Source organism: Trachemys scripta, chromosome 14 (genome assembly GCF_013100865.1).
Source record: "Trachemys scripta elegans isolate TJP31775 chromosome 14, CAS_Tse_1.0, whole genome shotgun sequence".
In the NCBI taxonomy this organism is placed as follows: Eukaryota; Metazoa; Chordata; order Testudines; family Emydidae; genus Trachemys; species Trachemys scripta.
In genome coordinates, this window is record NC_048311.1 from 33309260 (window position 1) to 33336619 (window position 27360).

A 27360-nucleotide genomic window follows, 5' to 3' on the forward strand; every position below is an offset into this window, starting at 1 on the left:
CACTGAATGATGCCTTTGCCCATATTTGCTGGATTCCATTGAGGAGTCTGGTGAGAGAGATGTTGCTATTCATGATCTTTTCTTTAGGACTTAGATAAACTATTTTCTGTTACATGGGGCTGTTTTTAAAAGTCATAATCTCAGGTAAGACAGGTAGCTGGCAGACAGGCTTCCAAGTAGCTACGTCAAGTGTCCTCAAGTTTCCTCTCCTGTAGGCTTTTGGACATAAAATCCATGGCCATTGACTCAGCTGCACTCAGCTTCCATTGGGCGAGCTAAGGGAAAGGGAGCCCAGAGGGAGTTGGTTGCAGTTCTTAGCTTTTTGGCTGGTTCCATGTCAGCCCCAGTCAGATGAGAGAACGTGGAGGTTGTACTAATCCAGAGGTCGGCAACCTTCGGCATGCAGCCCGTCAGGGCAACCCGTGCCGCTTCCTGCAGCTCGCATTGAATGGGAGCGGCGAACCGCGGCCACTGGGAGCTGCGGGGGCCATGCCTGCGGACTGTCAATGTAAACAAAATGTCTCGCGGCCCGTCCGCAGATTACCCTGATGGGCCGCGTGCCAAAGGTTGCCGACCCCTGTTCTAATCTACCCCAGCTGGCTACAGCCACGAGGGGCCATCGAAGGAATGCCAGAGTGCAGCCCTTACCGCAGGTGCTGCAGGGAGCCTGGAGTCGCAGCTGGCTTTGCCAGCTCTCCACCCATTCCGTGCTTCGTAACAGCACTGAACCTGGTGCCTGCCAGCCCCTTTTGAGCAGCCGGCACCAATATGAAGGGACAGGAGTGGAGCAGGAAATCTAGGCCCAGGTCTTCCACAAGTGAAGCCATGGCTGCAACTACTGAAAGAGCTGCCCTGGGTTTCCAGTTTTTAATCTACGGATATAAATTTGTCCACTAGGCTCTGATCACTTCCTCAGAGGAATGCAGGAGTTTTCCATTCCGATCCTAATCGGTTTCTCTCGGGTAGGGCACTGCCAAGGCAGAAGTTCCGGAGGGCGTGTGGAAGTACAGGAACCCTCTGACGAGGCCTAGGTACAAGTCTGAACTGCTTATAGTACATGCAGAAAAGCAAAGCCCACTGGTGCCCTACTGGGAGAGAGGTCAGGACCCAGAAGTCACAAACATACTGGTTTTAAAGCACAAGGTCATAAAAGATTTTAGAATGACAGCGAAAGTCTGAAAGAAAGACCCAAAGAAGAGCTCAGCGTAAGCTTGTCTTGCTCACCAATGGAAATCAGCTCTCCCACCTTGGCTCAGTGACAGCCCCACACAGTCTCTCAGCTGTTGTGTTCTGGATCAGGCTCCAAAACCACACACTCATCTGGATACACACACCACATTTATTTGCCTGACTGCACGTTTTAGTTTCAGCATTTCACATCCACAGCAGACTCTGTGGCCTAGCCCAGGGCTTCTCAACCTTTTTCTTTCTGAGGTCCACTTCAACAGGCTATAAAAACTCCATGGCCCACCTGTGCCAAAACTACTGGTTTTCTGCATACAAAAGCCAGGGCTGGCATTAGAGGGTAGCAAGCAGGACAATTGCCTGGAGCGCCCCGTGAAGCTAAGCTGCTCAGGCTTCTGCTTCAGCCCTGAGTGGCAGGGCTCAGGCCCCCAGTCTTCAGCACCATGCGGTGGGGTCTTGGCTTTCTGCCCTAGTCCCCAGCGAGTCTAAGGCTAGCGCTGTCTGGCGGACCCCCTGAAACCTGCTCGCGGCCCCGCAGGGGGCCCCGGACCCCTGGTTGAGAACCACTGGCCTAGGGCACCTTACCTACTCCGGCTCTTTTGGAGGACACGATCCCAACGCACATGTTGTCGTTGAACACAGAAGCTGCTGACCCGGCTGGCTGCGTGACTCTGTAATGGCTCCTAAGGTACGTCTGGATGTCCCGTAGTGGCTCCTGGGGGATCATGTGCACTTTGTACTGGCTGAAGACGGAAGGGATGTAGCTGTGCTCTCTCTCACAGTCACACAGGATCACGAGGCGGTAGTTGTCCTGGTGGAGCTGTCTGCACAGGCTCCGGAACAGCTTCTCCAGCCTGTAACTGACATCGTAGCTTAGCTCATCTGCATACAGCATGGTGTAAATCTTCTCCCCTTTGCAGCCCGGCGTGAGGCACCGCCGCAGGAAGAGCCCCGCTTGCTCAAAGTCGGTCTCTGGGGTGCACAAGAGCACCTCAGCGTAAGTGGGCAGGGCCTGCCGTGGACTATGCATGTAGATGGCCAGTGCTGAAGCCAGCACGTCAGAGCGAGGGCAGGTGACAAGGTTGGGCCTACCAACGTGCAGGCCTCGTGGGAGAACTCGAGTGACACTTTCCTTCTCCAAATCAGCCAGACTGGCCAGACAGCTGCCAAGGGTATCAATATCCCAACAGCCCGGAAGGAACGAGCTCATGCACGCTATGTACGAGTCCCAGACCTGCTGCAGCTGTGTTGTCAGGTCTCTCTCGCGGCCCAGCAGCTCCAGCAAGTCAGAAATATTCTTCCTTGATCTGTCAGACACCACGTGCTTGGAGGCCATACGCACATCCTTTCTGGTGCAGTTGTGTTTTATGAATGAGAGCATCATTAAGGCATTCTCGCTGGGCTGTGGCATTCCAAGTTCTCTGCACAGGTAAACCAACTGCTCAGAGGTGTAGTAATTCAGGTAAAAATACTGAGATCGCTTCTCAGACATGAAACATTTCCATTTCTCTAGGAACTTCTCCATCTCCCTGCAGAGGTCCAGGAGCATCGCCATCATGTCTCCTGTTCCAGAAAGCTCTTGGACAAGTTTCAAACGGAAGTCCATGCTAATGCACACCTCGCTCGTGGGTGAGCAGTACACGTGGGCAATCCAGGATCGGAAGAGCATGTTCCCAGCTGAATAAAGGTCTATAAAGGACAGTGCAAGTCTCTGGACATTAGAAAACACCTGTGTGAGGGACAACAAAAAACAGTGAGAAACAGATTTTACAGGGACTGTTGAGGCTAAGGTGCCTCTTCCCAGCTGTGAAAGGACGCTGCTCTCTCTAATTAAAAGGGAAAGGGACAGAGTCTGGGAGCTAGTGAAAGGTGCCTGGATTGACAGTCCTGGAAACTGAAGGTCCTAATGGGGCTCACAGCTGTCCTGCTGGGATTACCTTTGGGAACCAGAAAGGAATTCAGTCTCCATGGTCCCATTCAAACCTTGACCATTCTGCTGGGACAGCCAACTAGGGGATCAGGTGTTGTGTGGACAGCTATCTGCTACAGGTTGGAATGAGACCAGCCAACTCACTCCACACAGGCTGGAGAACGGGGGATAACACCTCTGGTTCAAACACCAACCTGGTCCACGTTCAAATAGGAAAAACGGAGGAGGAGAAAGGCTTCATATCCCATTATCAATCCCTGAAGCAGTCAGTCCCACCTCTGCAATTTTTAATGTTAATTGACGGTTTAAAAACTGACGTGGTAAGGTTACGGTCTACCCCCCCAGCCCCAGGAGAGCAGGAAACACCTTGAACATGGAAAGTAGCTATTGAAACCTGACCTCAGAAAATTTCTCCACCTCCATGCCCTGGTCTCCCTTTCCTGACATCAGCATCAGTTTGTTCAGCAGCTCCCGGAGCTCCTCCAGGGAGTATTGTCGCATCTCTTCACTGTCACCATGGCTCTCCGGGAGGCTGAGGAGCAGGACAGTGTCCAGAGAAACCTGCCAGGGAATACGAATAATTAGCGCAGACACATTTTATTTTCATCTTCCCTGGTTTATACAATGCTCATCGACAGCTGTGGAGAGCTTTCCTGTCTTGCCACCTGGAACTAGGAACAGAGAGGGCAGATGAGGCCAACAATAAGCAGAGGTCAGTGCCACACCCTAAAAGAGACTGGACAAGGGGGTGAAAGAGCTACTATTACCTAGGAAACAAAGCGTCAGGTGTTAGAGATCAGCAGCTTAGGACAGTAGCAGAAAACTGTCGCCACAGGGTGGACTAGATAGGAAAAGCCTTTGGGCTCCCCACATGATCTGTCTGCAGTTTCTACTGTCACACAATAACCTTTGCTACATGATGGAATTGAACTGTTGCTGGAAATAGTTTTCTCACAAGAGGTCTCCCTGAACTGGCACCTAAAACAGTTTAAGTGGCATTGGAGACAAGACAAAACCGCTTTCAATACTGTTCCAGAAAGCCGGACTCCTTTTGCAGGATTAGTGCTCTTTGCTAGCACTGTAAAGCTAGCCTGTCAGGATAGATGGCCAGACAGGCGGATGGGGCAAAAAGGCCTTGAACACTGGGACAGTGCACTCTGCAGGCGGGTGAGCGACGTCTCACCTTCTGGCCCTCTGGCGGTGCCCTGATGACATACATTCCTTTGCTGTTGATTGTAGTTGCTAGCGATAAAGAGGACAGTTCCACGGATCCATGGCTCTCTTTCACTGTTTTTAACCATTCCAAGTGTCGAGCAGAATCACGCTACGGGGAGAAGAGGGAAGCTATAATTCAGATTACTCCCATTCATGACTTCACTTTGTCTGCCAGTTCACACAGTGATCCTGAACACTGGCATATCCAACAGAGGTCATGAGGGACAGAATTGCCAGCAAGGGAGGAGAAGGGAGTTGTTGCCAGTCATGGAATGATCCCCCAGGAACATGTAGGGTTCCAGAGCATTTAAAGGTTGACATCCAGGGATACACAATGAGCAGATTGTTAAGGGGTCTGACTACATCACACCCCAAAGAATATCAAATCTTATCAACCGCAGCTCCTATGGTAGGTAAGAGCCTGCACTGCTCTAAAGCCTCTTGTTGTACATAGGTACACAGGGATGAATGAGCATACAGCACCAGCAGCTTCGGCTCATGATCACTTTGCTACAGTTGATTAAAATTAGACACGTAACAGGTATTTAAAAGAGCTGCATCTACATCCCCATGTACTGCCCATAGGAATGCCTGTCTGCACATCGATCCCCCAGCCATATTATAAAAGCTGGAGGGTAACCAGATGAACTGAGGAATCGGTACTGCGGGATTTACCAGTTTCTTGGGCAGGTTCTCATCACTTTCCAGGGCTTTCCACAACTTCTTCAAGCACTGCATGAACGCCTCGAACCCCGACTCCCGCTTCAGCTCGTACAGCAGGGAGGAGTAGCCTAGCACAGCATCGTGGAAACAAGCCACGCGATCCACATCCATGTCATTCTCCCCCGCTGAGATGGAGGCCAGGTCCACAAACACCTTCAGCTCATTGATATCTTAGGGAAATGGACAACGGGGTTCAACGCTATTTTGTTTAATCTCATTCTGCAACAAGATGCCAGCACGCTTAAGCCATGGAGTCTAAAATCATCCCCTAGAAGCATCTCAGTGCAGACCTCTCCACTTTCTGCTGCAAGCGCTCGCTCCTGACAGCTTCACAGAGTGACCCCTACGCATTACCCACATCCTTGGTCCTTTCTTTTCTAACAGGAGTAAACTGTGGAGGAACAGCAGGGAAGGAAACAGAGCTCTCTACTTATGGGGAGGGAAAGGGTAAGTACCTGGCCTGACCGATAGAGAATTAGTGAGGCCACTCCTGTTATTGTGAAATCAGAGCCATGGTCTTTGTTCTCTCAATTAATAAGCAACCTGCACGGAGTGTATCAGCATTACAATCTCTGATAACTAGCAGTGGTATCAAACAGCAGGTGTCACACAGGGTACCAGCATTCATCAAGCAGCAAAGAGTCCTGTGGCACCTTATAGACTAAAACACGTATTGGAGCATGAGCTTTCGTGGGTGAATACCCACTTCATCGGATGCATGTAGATGAAGTGGGTATTCACTCACGAAAGCTCATGCTCCAATACGTCTGTTAGTCTATAAGTCACAGGACTCTTTGCTGCTTTTACAGATCCAGACTAACACGGCTACCCCTCTGATACTTGAGCATTCATCAAATCCATCAAATAGTATTGACATGTATTCTATCTTCTGGGGGCCACTGCACAGCACTTTTCAAACCCACATACATAAGAGATGCTCAGACCTGTCAGTATGAGATAGGTCAGTTCTACCTCAGTTTAATATGGTTACCAGATGAGTCAGGACCTCCTCAAATCCCAAGAAGATGGCATCACCCCTACATCACTTGTGCCTTTTCCTGCCCAATTCCCAAAAGCAAACAGTAGGAGGACATTTATTTTACCTTCCAGAGCCTCTTTGACCCAGCTGATGAAGTCCTTCCTGAGTGCGAGTTCCTCAAGGCACCTGCGACGGGGCTCTGTGATCCCCTGCAGGCATTCCTTAGCACGCATCAGAGCAGGGCTGATGGAGTCCAGTTTTTCTTTCTTAAAGGATTCAAAAGTGTCCGTCTGCAAAGAAAATGGTGCAAATGGATCAAAAAGAACCCACAATTTAATAATGGCCAATAGAACTTCCTCCTGGTGGGGGAAATGAAGGAGGAACCCCTCTCCCACATCTGAAACAGAAGCATCAGATCCTAATCAGCGTGTGACAGCTATGGTCTAGTGGATGGAACTCAGGGCTGGGAGTCCACAGACCTGAGTTATTCTGCCACTGAAAGACTGTGCTACTTTGAGCAAGTCATTTCACCTCTGTGCACCTCACCTGCCTGATCTGTACATGGGATAATAATGCTTAGTCACCTTTGTAAAGTGCTTTGAGATCCATGGAAAGCATTATACTATTCATTATTATTATTTTAAAGGAGACTGCACAGTGCATGGCCTCAATAAAGCTGTTCGAAGCCAAACGTTAATCCTGCCAGACAGAGAAAGACTTACAACAGGGTTCAGATTTATGTCTTCCTAAGCAGTGTCTGAACAGTGGTTGGTTTAAAGTGAAATACTCACAAAGTTCAACAACATCTGTAGGATTCTGAAGTCACCGGAGAGGTTTAAGCCCTCTTTGACCTTGGCAATCACCTTAGCAGAGTCGAAAGCTAAGTGCAATTCATGGTACTGCTGGATTTGCTGAAGCCGTTGTCCTATCCATTCTGTGTTGTCTATTGGGTCAAGCTTGCACATGATCTGAAGGTCAGTGCTGATCTGCTCATAATGGCTTGTAAAATCCTTGAATATAGTGTCTACCTCAGCAAATGTGAGCTTTCCGGATTTCAGATCATTATACAGTCTTGTATATTCACGGTAACAAGGAGAGAATAAATCATCAAGATCCAATATAGAAATAACCTGCTCTTCTGAATCCTCATCTTCCTCCACCATCATTTGGGCTGCCCGCTCCCAGCAGAGCTGGAAGATGTGACTGTCCTTGTATGTGTGCATTATCTGAGCCACCTTCTTCAACTCTGGGCTTAGGTTGTAATAGGTTTCTAGGGTGCCCTCCATGGGAAAGTTCAGCTGTCTCACATCCACAACGTTAGCCAGTTCTTCTGAGTCCAGATTTTCGTGATACTTCTGCTCAACTTCAACAATATCCACTTTAAACAAAGAAAGTCAAACATCAGTTTGCAACTTTTTACCCTATTCTCATATTCCAGCTCTCTTGACCAGACATTGAATGATTCAGTACCACAAAACATCAACCTCTTAGATCCCTAGATGTATCAATCACTTAGTAACATGAAGTATACGAACACTTCTTCTCCTGCTTTCCCTATTGCAAGTTTCTTCACTGACTTTTTTCAGCCTCCTCTCCCCAATTGTTGCTCGTCTCATTCCCCATTTTTTGTTCAATCCAGTAATTACTGAACAAAATCATCTCTGCTGGAAATCCTCAAAGATCTCACTTCAAAGTGGTCCCCACAAGAACATACCTTTTATAAATGCCTGCACCTTCCTGCACATGTCCAGAAGAGTTCCTATCCACTTTCTCTCTCTCTTTAGAGAGACTATTTCTTCCCTCCTCCACACTAGAACTTTTTCCAGATCATTCTGCTGCCGCTTTTTCTCTTGGGATGAGAGATGCTTATGCTCTGAAATGAAAATTGTCAATAATCACCAAGAAAATCCCATGCTGTGGGGCAGAAGGAGAGTACTCATCTCCTCCAAAAATGATATACTTCAGTAGGTGATGCTGCTGCTGCACATCAGTAATGAAAACATGGAGTTGGGAGCACCATATAAAACACCCTCCAGAATTATCAGAGTAGGCCTAGAGCCCACCCCCCTTTAAACACACAGACATGCACACTTACCTAATTCCCATATGCCAATAAACTGTTTCTTGTGCTTTATAATAAGCTCCAAATGTTTTACTAGGATACGTCCATTCAGGAGGTTTTCAGCAACATTTGTGAACACAGAATTAGCCACAGCCATTAACTTCTTAGCGGCATCAGTAAGTTGTTCCAGGATCTTCCCACCTGCTCCTATCAGAGAAACAAAGGATTTAAATCCTGAATCTTTCCTCCTCCTTCCTAGTTCTGGGCTTTTGGAGGTAACTATTGCTATATGGAAAAGAAACACACTTTATGTCTCTTCATTTTACCATGACCTAACTTTAAAGTCTGTATTCTTGTTGTGTTGCACCAGTACCACCATACTAGTGATATACATCGTTCGCCCTTTTTAAAGAGTAGTCACCCACAAATACCCATGATCTAAACTGAGACATCTTGATACATCCTCCACTGACAGACAGCACAGTGCAAAAATCCAATCCTCATTCCTAGCATGACATCCCCAGGGAGAAACAAGAAAGCCCCACTTGAGTACCTGAAACAACTGTCTTGTGCGTTTCTCATTTACCATAAGGTCTCACATTTTCATCTCCTCCCCAAACCCACTGTTAGAAAACCTAGACTACAGTAGATTTTCCTTTATCCACAGACCCTGTGATTCCCTCTTATAGTACAAATCCCGGACAAGATTGCACTGGGGTTAACATAGAATACTTCCTGGTTACGCATATAGGGTTTTCCTATGAAATTTAGACAGTTGATTAACTTTTGCTCTCCAACATCCAATCTAACTACATCTCTACCTCAATAGAACACTGTCCTCGGGAGCCAAAAAAAAAAAAATCTCACTGCGTTATAGGTGAAACCGCGTTATATCGAACTTGCTTTGATCCGCCAGAGCGTGCAGCCCCGCCCCCTGGAGCGCTGCTTTACCACGTTATATCCAAATTCGTGTTATATCAGGTCGCGTTATATCGGGGTAGAGGTGTATTAAGATTTATTATATCAACTCAATCTCAATCCTCCTTCCATTTTTTACTATGTACCATAGAGGAAAGAGTGGGAACATCTCTTTCACAGTCCTCCAATACAAACTTCACATAAAACTGTACCATTGAAGTTGAAAAGATGCTTGATGTCAGACCACACAAGCAGATGATGCAAAACCTCATCAAGGTCATCCGTAGGTTCCCCACTCTTGCTGCTTGGCCATGATTTCGTGATAACAGCGGACACAAGCTTGCCAAATTTGTCCAGGTTGTAGGAAGAGACCAGATCAAGCAGATTACTCTCAGACTGCTTAAGACACAAAGGGATGGGGGATGCACAAGGATGTGAGTAAACTGGATTTGTTCACCTTACACATTCCAAAGGGGCTGTGTCATTTAGTAGGGTTTCAGGGCCTAACATAGAGTTCAGCTGAATCACCTAGGTGCTGGGTGATATACTGGATATAGGGGATAAAAAGCACCTTCTTTGCTGACTTACGTTCCAAGTATGTGGCCTTTCAAGTGGCTGGCAAAGAGGCTGTGATGGCAAACAGCAGTGAAGGTGTTAAAAGTATTTCTTCCTTGGTCCCTTTGCACACACTAACCCCTTACATTCCTGATTCCGTCTCAACATTTTGCTTTTCTAAACCAATTGTTCAAACATCAATTCAATGTATAATTTTGTTTAGGTCTCAACCAACCCCACTGACAGCTAGCAGGTCATACGTTCAGGAGGTTTGCAGGTGTATCTGTATCTGAGATTTCCACTATATTACCTGGCATGCAGCATTAACTGCTTCTATGGCACAGTTTTCAAAAGATTTGCCAATGGAATGGTCTAGTGTTTCAAATTTGTCGTGGTGATGGCAGTAGGCTGCAATTTGTCGAACTGGTCGTTCCTGTTGGGAAAAAAAAAAACAGAAAATTTCTCACATTGATTGCATGTTTTAAGAATGTGTGCTCTGAAAACATGAAGAGGGAGGGGAATATTTTGAGGCAATAATAATAAATAAATAAAAAAAAACAAAAAAACCCCCACAAGATGAAAAGGTCCATTTTCTATTATTTATTTGCTCTGCTCCCAATAGGAGTAACCTCAGCCACCAGCACTGCACTATTTCCTTTTGGCTAGATGTGACATGTAGCGGAGAGGTGTGGCATGAAGGAAGAGAGATAAAGAAGTATTTGGCCATTTTCACTATATACTGATATTAATTATTAAATCTGTTTCCATCCCTCCAAAGCAGGTTTCTGGGTAAGTATCAGTTCCACATAAAACTCAACAGCTTTAAGTGTTTAGGAGCTTGGGAGAAAAATGCCCCTGTTTTTTTCAGTGAAGCATCCACAAGATTCACAGGCTGAGAACACCAGTGCTGCACTGTGTAAAATTTAAAAATAAACTTTTTAATTAAACTTGACATTTCTGAAGACTGGCAGGAAGGAGCCTCTTGGTGGAAAAGTAGCATTCAGGACCCCAACAGCACAGGAACAAACAAAAGATTATAATCAAGTTTCAGTTTTGTGGGAAGGTTGGCTGACAAGAAAGAACAGCTTTTGATGTTCAGTAGTCACACAAAATGCTGGCTGTAAATTCTCTGGAATTTTAAAATTAATATTAAACCCAGGAACCAGCTCACCCTAACCCACAGAGTCACGCAAGTTGGTCAATAGGTGGGATGGAAATGTCCTTTATAATTAACACTTATTTTTAAACTACTAACCGAAATATTTCTAACCATGAGCTCTCAGAACATCATGACCAGTAAAAGAAAACTGCAGCCATTACTTCCTGCCTAGCGCAGTGATTTTACCTATTTAGATTGTCAATTTTTCAGAGCAGGGACTGTCTCTTCCTCCTGGTATGTCTCTTTACAGTGCCTAGCACAACAGGGCTCCTACGTGCTACCATTATAAAAATAAAATAATAATAATGGTAGATACAAAAATATTTTACACCTCATTTTGACAGAACCAAATAAAATATTTAACTTGTCCAAATTTTCCAGTTTCCTTTGAACCACTAGCTACTAGCTACTGCTAGAGATGGGACAGCAGAAATATATAAGAGATCAGGACTACACCATAGCAAAAGTTTATGCCCAGTTTCATAGACCCTTTAGAAATGTTGTTTATAATGGAAGTGGTTATAGCCATACGAACAAGCCAATGCAAAGAGCAGGATGTTTTAAGTCCATTTAGGTTCTAGTAGCAATATGCAAGAGTTGGTTCAGTAGGTTCTAGCCATTATCCCTTGAGCTTTAGAAACACGCATGTGTAATGAATGAAATCTCCAGTTTCTTGGTACCTGTTTAATTCTCCCTTCCATGTCTGAAAGTAAAGTTTTCTTCCACTCCTCAGTGAAGCGTTCTTCAGGAAAGCTTATCCTCACAAACTGGTTCCATACCTAAAAAATAAAAATAAGCACAGAGCGCAATTAAAACTAAAAGCAATCCGGGAAAGAAATCAGAGTGATTAGAAAAGATCACTCATCTGCTATACCAGCAATGTCCAATCTATGGCCCTCCAAGGCAACTCTTAAGAAAATTTATATTTGATTATGAATGGAGTCTATGCTCCCGCAACTGCATCCTACCATTTTTAAACGTAAGGCTCTGAGTCAGTCTTATCACAACACGGACAAGGTAGGGGGCCCTACATCTCCTGAAGCTGCAGGAACAGCTCTGGTGGGAGCCAGGCGTGCTCTGAACAGCTGCTGTCCCTTCTCTGTTGTAGCTGAAGCTGACTATTGTCAAGGGCAAAGAATCAGGGAGCTGTAACTTGTTGCTCTGTTGTTTGTTCAGCTGAAAGGCTGTGGGATGCCCAAGGAGAGCAAGACAGGAGCTTGAATGGTTTTGCAGGAGGCTAGAGAGCACCCAGCGTGGCTGCCCTCTCCCACAGAGCCACTCAGGACAGCCCAGGAGAGGGGAAGAAGAGAAACTGAAAAGCAGCACACAGTTACAACTTCCCAATTCTCTGCCCCAGCTCAGGTTAGAGCAGCGTGGGGAGCTGCTTTAATTTGTGCCAGCTGACAAGTGTTCTCTAGACACCATAAGCCACCTGAGGATAGCCAGAGCACAACACCGTCTAGCTATTCCCTCTCCCTGCCTCAGACACACCTCTTCTGCGGAGAGGCAGGAAGCAGATCACACTGGCTCTGTGACCAGAGAATTCCCCCATGCCAGAGGAATTCCCATCTGGGCTAACTGTGAGTAGCTTTTGCTTCCTGGAGCAGCACAGAGTGTACCAAGGCAGAGAAACTGGCCAATGTACTGATTGGTGCCCCTTGACATTTCTGAAAGCATACCTTCAGCCCTCAGGCTGAAAAGTTCGGATGCCACTGCTCTATACCCTCTCAATGATGCAACAGTCGCACCCACCAAGAAGTTGATGTAACTAACCAACGTAATCCAATATGTCATCTAGGGAGGGATGTACCAAAGTGCTACATTCAAGAACACAAACCATAAGTTCATCAGGAAAACGGAATGTCACAACTGAATCGGTACGTCCTCGCAGTAAATACTGCTTTAACACCTCCCGAAACCAGCTTCTGGTGGCCGCCAGAGCTCTTTGGAACACTTCTATCACTGGAGTCTTCTGCGTGGTTTCGTCTCTTGAACCCTGTTACACAGAAAAGAAAAAACAACTGTTCTAAGCAGCAGAGCAACATACCACTGATTTAAACATAATGCATTATAGGTCTAAAATAGAACACTTTAAAGCACCACCCCAACAACAAAACCCTGTTGCTTGTGGGGTACAAGAGAGAAGAGGATTGGAAGATCCACGTTTGAGAGTGCTCACTGGTCTCCTTCCTTGGTCTGATGGAACTTAGGCAACAGCATGGGATGGGGAGAAAAAGTGAGAAGAAAAATCACACTACGAGATTACCTCTGCAGTGTCCCTAACTAGACTGGGAGAATGAAACCAAGGCTCATAAAGCAACATCTATATAGTGAAGTGATACGGATCACAAGGCAGTTTAGAAAGTGATATTTTAGAGGAAAAAAGCTACAGAAGTATAAAACTAGACCTTAAGTACAGTAGTTTATACTTTAAAAACAAATTATGCAAATAGATGTCAGAAGAATAGTTTTTTAAAAAACATATATTTCTAAAATACTATTTTAAAAAGGTCAGAAGAATCAAAGTAATTACATGATTTTGTGTCATTCTGGAAAGTAGTTTTATTACAGGTTTGTTTTTTTTAAGTAGAGACAACTTACATCAATCAAAATGAGCTTTAGAAAACAATACAAAAATACAGCCACCGTCCCACATCTATTCTAAACAACAAATACTATTATTTATCTAGCACTCACATCCAAAGGTTCTAATCTGGCAATCCTTGAAATGATCTCAGCATTAGTAGCAGGTAACTTGTAATATTTTAAATCTTTTGTTTTCTGGCAAATCATCTGATGAAGTTTTAGGCAGATATGCAAGCAGGATTTCCAAGCGTTCACTTGCAGCTTCCTAATTAAGGAGAATAAAGAAATGAAACAAATTTCTCAGTGTAGTATTTCTGAAGCACAAGGGCATTTCAAATCCTTTCAGGTTATGAAAAGAGAAGGAGAATTAAAAAAAACAACCCCCCAAAATCAAAAGAACCAGGGGGTTTTATGGGCAACTTCTTTACCTATGAAGTTCTATGGGACGCAGTTGGCTCCCTCACCCTGCTCAATATCTACATGAAGCCAAAAGAAAAATCATGCAAAGCTCTGCCTGAAGTGCCGGCAATATATGACGGATCCTCAGCTCTCCATTCCATTATATAAAACACAAACAGCACTAACTCCCAGTTCTCCAGAGACATCATCACCTGGATACAGAATATTTGGGTGAAGCTGAGGTAAATGCTATGAACAACTCACCACCTCCATAATATTTGCCTTCCATCAAGGACTTCTGCCTTCCATTCATCAAGATGGTCCACATTTTAGAGGCCCTTCTGGACTCCTCATTGCTACCAAATTCCCCAAAAGCTATGACAGGTAAGTTACACTCTTACCTAAAGTTAGGACTGGCTGCTGTCTTCAGGCTACCAGACTCTGACTCGACCCACTCGAATTCACACATTGGTGACTTTAAGGATTGATTATTGCAACACTTTATACCTTGGAAAGAAGCTGCTGACCCTGAAAAGCTCCAACCGATTCCGAATGCAGCAGTTGCCTGTCCAGCAACACATAACACTGAAAGCCCATCACCCTCGTGCTCCACTGTCTGCACTATCTCCCCACTCAATATGGGGTCAAATTCAAGGTTTTTCATCCTAATAATTCAAGCCCTCCACAAGGACCTGCGTTGTTCCGCACAATCATGACCGCCCGTGACAGCTTCAGTCATCTAGAACAATTAAACTGACAACCACAAGGGCAAGACTCACAATCCACTTTCTGAGTAACTGACCCACAGCCGGGGAACTTGTGTCCAGCAGAGAGATTAGTACAACCACAAATCTCAACATCTTCCTAATTTCTTCAAATTAACTTTCTAAAAACAAAAAACAAACAAAAACCCAGCCTTCTCCAATCAACAAGGGGAGGGAAACAGAGGATCCTTGGAAATATTTGTAACTAGTAAGGCATTCCCATTACTTGGCAATAAATGTAATGCAAATACCCACAGTTAGGTAAGAGAGCTAAACTGTTCCAGATAGAACCTCACACCGCAGGGGAGGCATAGTTCAGTGTCAAAGACAAAAGGGGAATTAGGCGTTAAGAAGAACTTACTGAAGCCTTTCATTTACCTGTGCTGGTTATGATCCAGGACATGCAACAGCGTTTCTAAAAGTTTCTCTACCATCTGGGAAAGCAAGACACAAAAATTAAACCACAGAACTAGCAATTGTCCTAAAATTCGCCCAGACAACTGTAAATGCAGAAAATATAGAGAAAAAGATATAGATTTAAGGGCTTAATTTTATCCAAGTTATCAGGCACAATACATAACATTAAAAATCCTGGTAGGATTTTCAGAAGTCACTAGTGCCTAATTTCAGAAACCTTGAAGGGGCCTGGTTTTCAGAACCTTCTAAGCATCCACCTTCTGCAAACCAGGTCCCTTTAGATTTTTCATGTTCAGCATACAAAAACTAAGCCACCCAAGATTAACCATCACTTCTGAAAATGTTGGCCCCTGACTTTTGAATTACACACATATGGTAAATCCAATAGGAGGAAGAAGTAGATTCAGTAGTTTTCATTAACCTTTTCAAATGTGTGACAATAAACTTAATCTTTTCCTCTGAATAACATAGCAGGGGCAGGAATGCACCTGAGGCAGTATGGCCTAGAGGTTAGAGCACTGGACTGGGACTGCAGAGACCTGAGTTCTATTGCTGGTTCTGCCCCTGGCCTGCTGGCTGACCTTGGACAAGTCACTTCATAGAATAGAATCATAGAAATGTAGGGCTGGGAGGGATCTCAAGAAGTCATCGAGTCCAGCCCCCTACACTGTGGCAGGACCAAGAATACCTAGACCATCCCTGACAGGGATCTGTCCAACTTGGTTTTAAAAGCTTCCAATGATGGGGACTCCACAACCTCCCTTGGGAGCCTATTCCAACGCTCAATTGCCCTTATAGTTAGCAAGTTTTTCCTAATATCTAACCCAAATCTCCCTTGCTGCAGATTAAGCCCAAAACTACTTGTCTTACCTTCAGTGGCCATGGAGAACAATTGAGCACTGTCCTCTTTATAAACAGCCCTTAATATATTGGAAGACCATTATCAGGTTGTTCCTCAATCTTCTTTTCTCAAGGCTAAACACTCTCAGTTTTTTCAACTTTCCTCAAAAGTCAGGTTTTCTAAAGCTTTTATCATTTCCCCCCCCGCTCCGTGCCTCAGTTTCCCCACCTGCAAAGTATTCTGAGCTCTACTAATGAAAAGTTGTATATCAGTACTATCCCTAAACTTCTGTAACAATCGTTTTAAAAAATCCTGCCAATTAATACTCACAAATTGCAGCCATATTCTCAGTCATTTTGCAACTCCATAGAAGGTCCAGATTATTACTATTTCTGCGAAGGCTAAATATATTTGCATGAACACTGCATCCTTTACATCTGTAAACGTAAGTTTTCTACACTATCTTATCCCACTGTTCTGTTTTATATGAATACAGATGTATTGTAATCAGTACTGACATGGAATAAAAATAAACAAACACACACCAAAAGGTGGATGTCAAATGCAAAAATTACCAAACTTGCAGTGAGCAACATGTAACCATTTGAACTACAGGTCAACATTTTTCAGACAGATTCAGAATAATATATCAAAAATTGATTTGTTCCACACTCTAGCTAGATTCTCAGAACCCAATTCAAATCATAAGGCCTGGAGGGGAAATTCAATACTCTAAGAAAATAATCTTCTCCATGTCCCAGTCCATATAATCCAGAAATGACTCCCAATAAAGAAGTTGGGGCAAATTTTCAAAGATATTTAGGTGCCAAAAGTTGAAAATAGCTGCCTAGTGAGATTTTCAAAAGCTCCTAAGCAGGTTAGGCACCCAACTCTCACTGATACCATTGACTTTACCATTACTTGGTTAAAATAATCAGAAGACAAACCTCCCAACTGCGCCATGTAATGCTGGTGTTCTGCAACCTGTGATAAATTCCTAGAAGACAGTCCAACAGCTCAACAGATAAATCAGTCAAAAATTCTGCCAAGTCCCCCAGAGGCAGCAAACTGATCCACGACCTGACCAGTGTTCTGTCTACTTCCATCAAGTGTTTCTTCCCTTTCATCAGCTGCAGCAGGGCCCTGAACAGAAAAAAAAAGGGGGGGGGGGAAGGGTGGCTGTGAATTATACAGAAGACTGGGACAGCACATGGAAAACTAACAAAAAGAGACATCTCCTTTGGATTCTGGTGCCTTCTGCATTCAAACCTGATGTCAGGGAGAATTAAAAGGACATTCTATTCATACACACACGCTCTCCAAAAACAGGTACTTTTATATTTGGGCCAGATTCTGTGCTTGGACCCTGGGAAGCTGCTCTAACTTATGGCAGCCTTACTGAATGCTTATGGGCTGCTCCATAGCCCAGAACTGCTGGAGCACAGAACGCTCCAGCCATTCCCTACTCCCACTCTTGGAACACCCCTCTGCTGGGAGCTGAAAAAGGACGCCAGCCCTGGGCTGCATACATCAGACCCATACTGCTCCCGCACCAAGAAATTCCCTTGGGGACCCTTCTGACTCCTTTACGGCGCTAGAGCAATATAAAGGGCCCGAAGGAGGGAGGGGGAGACAGAATCTGGCTACTAGTGGTTTACATAAAAGACATTTTAAACAGCATTTAACTTTTCACACTAGCAGGGAAAGTCTGCTTAGAGCCAGGCTTGACCACTCTGGCACCCAATTTAACAGGGATAGTGCCATGTTTCATCCCCTTGGCAGGATGGAGTGCAGCTCCTCCTGCCCTTCCTTGGAGATCTCACAGCAGCAGCTCCCTCATTACACTATTATGCACTGTAATGCTTTTGCTAGCAGCACTGAAAAGAAAAAAAACACAGAAAACACACAATTCCAGCGTGCACTGCAGTTACATTCAACATCTTACACGTGTCAAAATGTCAAAAGGACTCATGGCACAGTTTTCTTTCTTTTAAGCTTCTTTATTTAATTAGAACTCATCAAAAAGTATCTGAAATTGTTAAGAATGTACATTTGTGATGCTTGAGTTAAGCACTCTGAGAAATTAAGATTTCTATCTAATGGGTTATGCTTTGGTCACGTGAGATTTAAAGCAACCTTGACAGAAGAACCAAAGAAAACAAAAATCAGGATTTCTCCACACGTGCACTATTACATATCACAGTCACCAAGCTTACAACATTCAGTTCAATGCATGCACGCAATGCAGACACTCTGCCTTCTTCAATATTCCCCATATGGTAAGGTGCACTCATGGACTTTCAGCCTAAAACATTAATAAGAATAAAAGATGTATTCGTATAACCCAAACCACTGGTGGTGATATAGTAAAGCGTTTAGCTAACTGAGCTAAGCAGCCAACAGTTTTAAGCAATGGGGACGTCATCAGTTATAAAGTACTTCAAAAACTAAGTAACTCTGGAAAACTCACTTCTTATAAGACTCCTCCTGTTTCTTCCTGAACTCAATGAATGGAAGACCTTCCAGTCCTGCCCAGATCTCTTCAGATTCAAGGTGACTATCCACCATCATGCCTTCATCAAGGTCAAAGGAAGCAGTGAAAAAGTGCAGAACAGGGAGGACACACACCCACTGGTCAACTTCCTCATCAATGCATCTCTGGCACAAGTGGCTCAAGTACTGTTTCATGCTAGAACGGATAAGAGATCATCCATGTTAGGAATGGTTAGTAAGTATGTTTGTCACACAGTTTTGGGCACAAAAGTAAAAATATCAGAGGCACTGCCGGAGCAAGTACATATTTACAAATGACATTTTATTACATCAGCTTGCAACCACCTTCTCAGAAGGGACGTACAAGTGAAGGACTGGAAAGAGGCTGTAACCTTGTCTTCACTTCACAAAATCTGCTAATAGGACTATAGTTGTGGAAACTGATGCCTCCTGTCCCGATATTATAATTGAAAAACAGAGGCAAGATTTTACTACACATGTCCATGATCACTATAACTATTTAAAACATCTCATGCAGTAAGTGCCAGCTTGAAGGCACTGGGACAGCATGCTCCTTAGAGGGAAATGTCTGAAGACAGTGGTTGAGTATACCATTCTGCAGAAAGCAGTTAAGAAGAAATAAATGAGTCTTTCGACTAACCATCAAAGGACTTTCACAGACAACAAATGCTGAGAAATGGGAAGAGGGAGAAAACAGCTCCGGAGACCTAATCGGATGGTAAAGACTAAACTTCCAAACTATCTTCAGGCCATCTGTAAAATGATTTTAGTCTGTGCCAAATTTCTTCCATTCTGCAACCAAACTCTGGGTGGATTTGGGAGTTGGGCATGCCATTGTGGTTATCAATGCAGATAGCCACTCTATCTCAGATCCTCCCTCTCCAACCTCCTCATGCCCCCAAAGCACATTCCACACACAAAAAAGCCCCATGCTGATTGAGCAGATTTATAAAAACTCTGAGGGAATTAGCAAGCCTATTTTTGTTTTTATTGAAAATACCTCAGCATGACTGTTCTGCATACCTTGCTGACTGATACACACTTCAGTCCCATCCAATCCAGATAAGAAAAGTGCAAGAGGAAAATACAGGCTGCCTCTGGTTAAGAGTATTTTCATAAATTTAGTCATTCCACACATCCACTAAATGCCATACCCTCACCTTACACACCCCGAAACCGATAAAATACCTACCATGAAACCACTGAAAACACTGCCTTGTTATGATTCATTTCATGGAGTAGGACTTCTGGTGGCTTCTGCTCCAAACACAGGAGGCTGCATACCCGACTCAGGTCCTCTTTGTATGTTGGAAGTGCATAGCGTTCACCCAATATAACACTGATCAGCCCCAGTCCCAACCGGCTCTTCACTGACACGTCCTTGGGTGGAGCGTTAGCACTGTTGTGATCAAGAAATGGCAGAGCTACTTTTCTCAAGTAGTTCACCAGTAACTCCCTCACCTAAAACAAAGAGGGGGGGGGGAAAAAGGCACATAATCCAACTGCATTGATCAACTTATTTATTTTTTTTTTTTTTTTTTTTTTTATATTAAAGGGGTCATTTCTATCTCTTTTCCACTATTCCTCACACAGCTTTCGGAACGATCCAATGGTATCAATGACGATTGGCTTATTGCAGGGCAAAAGTCTATTTATTGCTGCTTATGATGCTAGAAAGGAATGTTTGGATTTTCATCATGCCTGACCGTTGTAGATGGATGACGAAGTGACACTGGTTAGATAAAGCCATCTTCCACACCACTAGAACTGAATCTTCCCGAGTCTGTTGCTCCTAACGGCACCACTCAAAGTTTCTATGTCTAAGAACAGAAGAACGGCCATACTGGGTCAGACCAATGGCCCCTCTAGCCCCGTATCCTGTCTTTCAACGTAGCCGGTGCCAGATGCATCAGAAGGAGTGAACAGAACAGGGCAATTATTGAGTGATCCATCCCGTTTTCCAGTCCACGTTTCTGGCAGCCAGTGGGGAGCCTCTGGGCAGCAGCTCAGCTGGGAGTGGGGAGCTAGGGGCAACTGGGCTCTAACATGGAGCATGGAGCTGTGAAATAGACAGATCAGCTGTTGGCTGTCTTGTCAACACAGACACCGCATCACCCTAACTACACCAACATAAGCCCTACACCTCTCATGGAGGTGGAGTTAGTCAGTGCAATAGGGCACTTACATCGGCAAGACAAGGCTGTAGTGTGTACATGGACATAATCAGGTTGATGTAAGCTGCCTTATGTCAACCTAACTGTGTAATATAGATCAGGCCTTAGTAACTTTTGCTAGTGCTCTTCAAATTCTTTTTTGGCCTGCTTAATTATATTTTTACACTTGACTTGCCAGAGTTTATGCTCCTTTCTATTTTCCTCAGTAAGATTTGACTTCTAATTTTTAAAGGATGCCTTTTTGTCTCTAAGCTCCTCTTGCACTTTGTTGCTTAGCCATGGTGGCATTTTTTTGGTCCTCTTACTGTTTTTTTCAATTTGGGGGCATGCATATGGTTTGAGCTTCTATTATGGAATTTTAAAAAAAATTCCATGCAGCTTGCAGGCATTTCACTCTTGTAACTGTTCCTTTTAATTTCCATTTAATTAACTTCCTCCTTTTTGTGTAGCTCCCATTTCTAATGTTAAATGCTACTGTGGTGGGTTTCTTTGGTGTTCCCCCCACAAGGATGTTAAATGTAATTACATTGTGCTCGCTATTACAAGCGGTTTAGTTATAGTCAGATCTTGGACCAAACCCTGTGTACCACTTAGGACTAAATCAAGAATTGCCTCTCCCCTTGAGGGTTCCATAACTAGTTGCTCTAAGAATCAGTCATTAATGGCGTCTAGAAATTTTAGGGAACATAGTCTCAGTCAATATGGAGATATTATAATAAACCCATTATTATTGGGTTTTCTGTTTTTGTAGCCCCTCTAATCTCCCTGAACATTTCACAGTCATTGTCTCCATCCTGGTCAAGTGGTCGCTCGTATATTCCTGTTGCTCTACTCCAGGGGTCGGCAACCTTTCAGAAGTGGTGTGCCAAGTTCACTGTAATTTAAGGTTTCGCTGCCAGTAATACATTAACGTTTTTAGAAGGTCTCTCTTTAGGTCTATATTATATAAATAAACTATTGTTGTATTTAAAGTAAATAAGGTTTTTAAAATATTTAAGAAGCTTCATTTAAAATAAAATTAAAATGCAGATCTTACCAATTTAGTGTGATCCTTGCCTGGGATCGTTGTCTGGGATTCCAGCCACCAGCCCCGCTCAGCCTGCTGCTGGTCTGGGGTTCCATTCACTCAGCTGGCAGTGGGCTGAGCGGGACCAGTCTGGGGTTCCGTCCGCCAGCTCCTGCCAGCCGGGATCCCAGCTGCCGGACCTCCTCAACCCGCTACCAGCCTGGGGTTCTGCTCACCCAGGCTGGCAGGAGGTTGAGTGGGGCCGGCGGCTGGGACCCCGACTGGCAAGGGGCCGGCACCCCAGACTGGCAGCGGACTGAGCCATTCAGCCCCCCGCCAACCCCACTCGAGCGGGCCAGTGACCCGCTCAACCCACTGCTGGATGAGTGAATGGAACCCCAGTCCGGCAGCGGGCTGAGTGCGGCCAGCGGCTGGGACCCCAGTCCGGCAACGGGCTGAGTGCGGCCAGCCCACCGCCACTCTGTGGTTCCGGCTGCCGGCTTCTGCCAGCCGGGGTCTCAGCCACCAGCCTGCTTAGCCCGCTGCCAGCCTGGGGTTCCCAGGTACTCAGTGGGGCCAGCGGCCAGGACCCCGGCTGGCAACAGGGCAGCAGCCGGAACCCCAAAGCGGCGGTGGGCTGAGTGGCTCAGCCCACCGCCGCATGCCATCAAAAATCGGCTCACATACCATAGGTTGCCAACCCCTGCTCTACTCTTATTATTCAACCACGGAATTTCTATCCATAGAGAATCTATGGAACAGTTTGATTCATTTAAGATTTTTACTATCTTTGACTTTATGCTCTCTTTCACATATAGTGCAACACCCCCACCCGCCCAACCTACTCTATTATTCCTATATCCTTTGTATCCTGGTATTACCGTGTCCCATTGATTGTCATCATTCCACCAAGTTTCTGTGATGCCTGTTATATCAATATCCTCATTTAATACCAAGCCCTCAAGTCTGACTTGAAATATTGCTTCACTGGGCATGGAAAACCCCTTCAAGCCTTGGTCTGCCTTTAGGATAAGTGCACATTTTAATTTTTAAAAATGCATCCTAGGCAGCATGTTCAGCTAGAGGAATTGTTATCTACCAACCCTCTCTCCGACAAAAAAAATGGAAGAGCCTTGCTAAGCTCTAAAGGAAGCCACCCACGTCCAGCCCTTTCATTAGGGGGAAAGAATAAAAAGGGAATATAGACTTGACCCAAAGTCCATTGAAATAAATGATTCTTTCCATTTACTCAAATGGCTTTTGGATTAGGCCTCAGATGGGGAAGGGATTCCAAAGACAGGTGAATGGTGGAAGAAAAAAGTAAGAAGTCATTTTAAAACCACCACTTTCCTAACTCACCAGAAAAAGAAAGTTAAGTACTTGGTTAGAGCCTGGACTCCCCCGTCCCCTCCCCGCCACCCCCTTCCTTGTCTGGAAGATCTGTGGAGGGAGAGCTCTAAACCCTAAAGATATGGCGAAGTATTCTATGAAGACTCCTGATGGCAGATTATGGAGTCCAGAAGGAATCCAGTCTAATCTAGCTCAGTCAGATGTGAGAATTTGGGATACAATATCCTTATAACCCAGAGTGGGTCAGGCTTGGACTAGAAATAAGCACAGAGAAAAACCTACTGTGCCAAAGAGAGAGATGGTAGCAAAGACTTTAAAAAAATTGTTTACCAATATTTTTACTCAGGAAATAGTCAGGACATGTCTATATGCAATACTGGCACCTCTCTGAAGCCAATATCTTGTGCTCCAGGATCTCAAAATTTAATTAAAAAAAAGGATCTAGCTGTTATGGTTGCAAAGATGACCACACAAACGTGAGCTAAGCGTAATTGACACAGAGATGTCCAAGTCTACAAAGAGCCTGGAACAAGAGCGCTGAGATAGGAGTCGTACATTTATCTCAGTGGGGTGTTAACTCAGGTGTGCAGTGATAATAATTTAAATATCAACACTGTTAAAGCCATCCCAGCAAGTACCACACCCCATGCTCTGGCTCCCTTTGGTGAGCAAGTATTGGTGCACTAAACCTCATACTGTAACTAAGGCCAAAAGTTCAGGGAGTAGGACTTCATGCAACAGGAAATAGTAAGTGTCACATACGGAAACAACTCACTCCATCACACAACAGAAAATTATCCATTACTTCCCTCAGAGGAGGCAAAACAGACTAAGGATCTCAACAGTAAAGTTAAAATTGCATATTTAATAACTGAATTTCAACCTCTTCCTCAATACACCGTCAAATGTAATTAGAATACCTGCTTTTCTCCAAACTCTAGCAGTGTCCATTGCTTCGGCTCTCTCTCATACACCATTGGCGTCTTAGTCACCATGTAAAACTGCTGCAACTGGCTGAGAAAGTTCTTCATGTTGATGTCGGTCCATGTGGTGAGGATGCTGAAGATGGTCTCTAGCATAATTTTTGCTGCTATCTGCTTTCCTCTCTCAACATTTTTCTTCCGATCATCCCATCCAACCCAACTCATAATGCGGTTCACCAAACCATCATGGGGTTTAGTGCATACTATATCATCATACTGGTGCCAATCTAATAATTAAAAAAAATATATTTATTTATTTTTTTAAACACATTTAACTTATCAGACAAGAAGCAGGTGTTTCCATTTCCCTGCTGCCTCACATACCTGGGAGCAGACCAGCATGGGACAGGTAGTGCACGGGACACTGGAGTGGGATAAAGGAGACCTGAGTTCTGTTCCCAGCTTGGCCACAGGTCACTTCCCCTCTCTGTGTGTGTTTCCCTTCCCACCCTTTCTTTGATGTCTCCATTTAGATTCTAAGCTCTTCCAGGAACCAAGTCTGTCACATCTGGAGTGACAACTTTTTATTGGAATGTTGGCACTTCAAAGGCAGCAGCAGAGACCAGCAATTACATTTCAATAAATATGACATACGTACAGATATACATGTGCTGTTAAATGTGTGAATCAGATAAATCATTTACGTTAGATAATTTCATCCAAGTCTGTCCTTCCATATTTCTACACAATACCCCAAGCTTTCTCACATGGGTTTTTTGCCTGGGTGTCACTGATAAGGCTGATTAACATCAGCATTGTCTGGCAAATAAGAGATATCTAAACATGCATAATTATGATGAAGACTAAACAGTCACACACTGTGGAAATCACCTTACCTCCCGAGCTGAGACAATTAGATGGTATGTATAAAAAGCGATTCACAATCACTTCTTCCGGGCAAGGTTTGTAAATTAATTCATATTCTCCATTTTTGCCACGTGAAATAAAATATTTGTAGGGAAATGGTTTATTCATGTTGTCCTTGGAAATAGTCACACAACCCTCAATGAGGTGTCCATGCTCTCCCAGGTCCCTGTTCAATACAAAACAGCTTAACAGTGGCAGCAAGCGCGGACAATAGGCAAGTCAGACATCGGTTGCTCTAGTACTTGCTTCCTCCCCAACTGCCAATTTTTAAAAAGAGGGGAAAGACTTAAAATGATTTCCCTCTTCATTATACATTTGATATTTTGCCCCAATACCCAACTAAGCAGCTGAGGAGGGCACAACTCTGAAGTCAGCTAACGAGCACATGCACACTACCCAGCAACAGAAATTAAATGCGACACCTAGACAGCTCAGATTTGCTCCCTTTTCCCAAATGGGGCCCTCAGTATCATCAGAGCACAGTGCAGTTTTATGCGTACCACTCAACCATCCAGAGGGCTATTATTATTTATTTTAGGTATATAAACATATTCACTCGCCTAGCAAATACTTCTGGAGTGACCCATAACCAGCATATTTCTTTTACATTCTATGGTGCTGCTGGTTTCTCTCCCCCTCCTCGACTGTGGCTCCCACACATACAGACAAGCTCTCTGGGGCAGGGACTATGTTTTTGTTCTGTGTGTGCACAATACCTAGCACACTGGGGTTCTGGTCCCTGACTTAGGAGCTACGGTCACACAAACAAACAAACAAACATCACTGTGAAGTAGTTAGGGTTCCCTCTCTCTCTTTCTCACACATACCCCTACCTTACAAATTTACAAAGAACTGAAAAGATAAAGCACTTAACATGAGTTCTTCAACACACAAGCACACACCTTATCATTACCACAACTACCATATACCACAACCTTAACTTTGCCCCTTTCACCCCTCACCCCTACATTATTTTTCTCTAACACTAGTAGTCATAGATGTGGTGGGGGGGGACTAGGTGGTTGTGTTAGAGAGGGTAGTTTGATAAACGCTTGTGTGCAGGAGGATGGTTAAAGATGGTGATAGAAGGCTGGCAACTCTATGGGAAACCAAACAAAAACTACCTAGAAAATTCAAAGGACCTAATTAACTAACTGAAATTCCAAACTGACTGGCCACCTACTTTTTAGGGAAAACCCAATATTTTATTGCTCATTTTAAAAGGCAACCTTAACTATAGAATCACTAGCAGGTGCCACCATAATAATGATATATACATGGTTTTGGTCTCACAGTGCTCAAAGGCCCCACTTCCATGAAAATAAAACAATCATACAGCAGGTTCAAAGGGGGGGGAGAAACATACTTTCCAAAGTACTAAATGAAATATTAGCCTAGGTCCACATTTTAAGAGACGAGGCCCTGATATTATCCTGCATGAATGTAGCCAAGCCTTATTTCAGATAACAGATCACAGGCCCTATCTAGACTAAGAAAAAAGATGTTTTTTGTAAGTCGAGTTAGCAAATGTGATTCGGCTAATGTAACTTGAAACATCCCCATCAAGCGTAGACACAGTTTAACACCAACTATCATGATTGTGAAGATGTTAAACGGTTTCTACACTAAGTCTGAAGGGGTGTCACATTAGCTAATTTGACTTTTAAAAGTACTTTTTTTCCTAGTCCAAACAGGGCTGCAGAAGAAAAATTACAACAGCCAGGTAGAGACAAAATACTACACCTATGTCTGTTGCTTTCTTGTTATTGTGACGCAGGTAGTTAAAATAAGAGGCCTGAATTAAAATTAAGCGGTGTTGGAACTTACAGAAAAGTACTTACTTTGTGCAGGTCAACTCACAGATGTTATCCTTCCAATCCACATATCCTGAAATGCCACGTGCCTTGATGAACACTTTATGCTGATCAGGATCTAGCTTAAAGTCTTTAGATAATATTGCATGGAAATACACTGTAACACCCTCTCCAAGATTCACCTGACTGTAATGACAGAGAAAATAAAGTTAAAATACTATTTACATATTTTGTGTAATTTAACAAAATGAATGCATGAGAGCCAACAGCTGTTTGTTTGCTTACTTATTTGTAGCCAACTCCATGAGTTGCATTAATATCAGTTTCAGTGCAAACTCCTCCACATCTGACCAGATATGAAGGTCAATACATGGTATTCTCCTAGCAAAGCGAGCATTACCTCAAATTACTCACAGTGATTATATACCCACATTTTGGATGCAAAATATTGCTCCCATGAAATACAGCAAGACCACTTTTGATGAAGCAGCACCCTCAAAAAAAAAAAAAAAAACCTCATACCTCCGGTTAGGGTTCCCTCCCCACTCTGAACTCTGGGGTACAGAAGTAGGGACCCGCATGAAAGACCCCCTAAGCTTATTTCTACCAGCTTAGGTTAAAACTTTCTCAAGGCACAAATCCTTTCCTTGTCCTTGGATGGTATTGCTGCCACCACCAAGTGATTTAGACAAAGATTCAGGAAAAGGGCCACTTGGAGTCCCTGTTTCCCCAAAATATTCCCCCACGCCTCTTCACCCCCTTTTCTGGGGAGGCTTGAGAATAATATCCTCACCAATTGGTACAATGTGAGCACAGACCAAACCCCTGGGTTTTTAGGACACTGAAAATCAATCAGGTTCTTAAAAGAAGAATTTTATTTAAAAAAAAAAAAAAAAAAAAAAAAAAAAAAAGTAAAAGT

General features: G+C 44.1%; 1 protein-coding gene across 3 annotated transcripts in view; it reads right to left on the reverse strand.

Annotated features, from left to right (window-relative positions):
* The window catches only part of RNF213 (ring finger protein 213), an 83910-nt gene that overhangs the window by 39447 nt on the left and 17103 nt on the right, over nt 1-27360 (reverse strand). For 2 of the 3 annotated variants that reach the window (XM_034789863.1, XM_034789862.1), the window contains exons 6-25: nt 26469-26627; nt 24597-24793; nt 23698-23987; nt 19440-19708; nt 18204-18422; nt 16681-16879; nt 14854-14909; nt 13424-13577; nt 12564-12722; nt 11407-11505; nt 9878-10000; nt 9225-9411; nt 8128-8301; nt 7747-7905; nt 6824-7410; nt 6157-6322; nt 5006-5223; nt 4299-4439; nt 3515-3676; nt 1771-2914 (exon numbers count right to left, since the gene is read on the reverse strand). In XM_034789863.1, coding sequence (XP_034645754.1) covers nt 1771-2914; nt 3515-3676; nt 4299-4439; nt 5006-5223; nt 6157-6322; nt 6824-7410; nt 7747-7905; nt 8128-8301; nt 9225-9411; nt 9878-10000; nt 11407-11505; nt 12564-12722; nt 13424-13577; nt 14854-14909; nt 16681-16879; nt 18204-18422; nt 19440-19708; nt 23698-23987; nt 24597-24793; nt 26469-26627 — 4862 coding nt within the window. The remainder of the gene's footprint in view (nt 1-1770; nt 2915-3514; nt 3677-4298; nt 4440-5005; nt 5224-6156; nt 6323-6823; nt 7411-7746; nt 7906-8127; nt 8302-9224; nt 9412-9877; nt 10001-11406; nt 11506-12563; nt 12723-13423; nt 13578-14853; nt 14910-16680; nt 16880-18203; nt 18423-19439; nt 19709-23697; nt 23988-24596; nt 24794-26468; nt 26628-27360) is intronic. The other variant, XM_034789861.1, reaches the window with a different exon arrangement.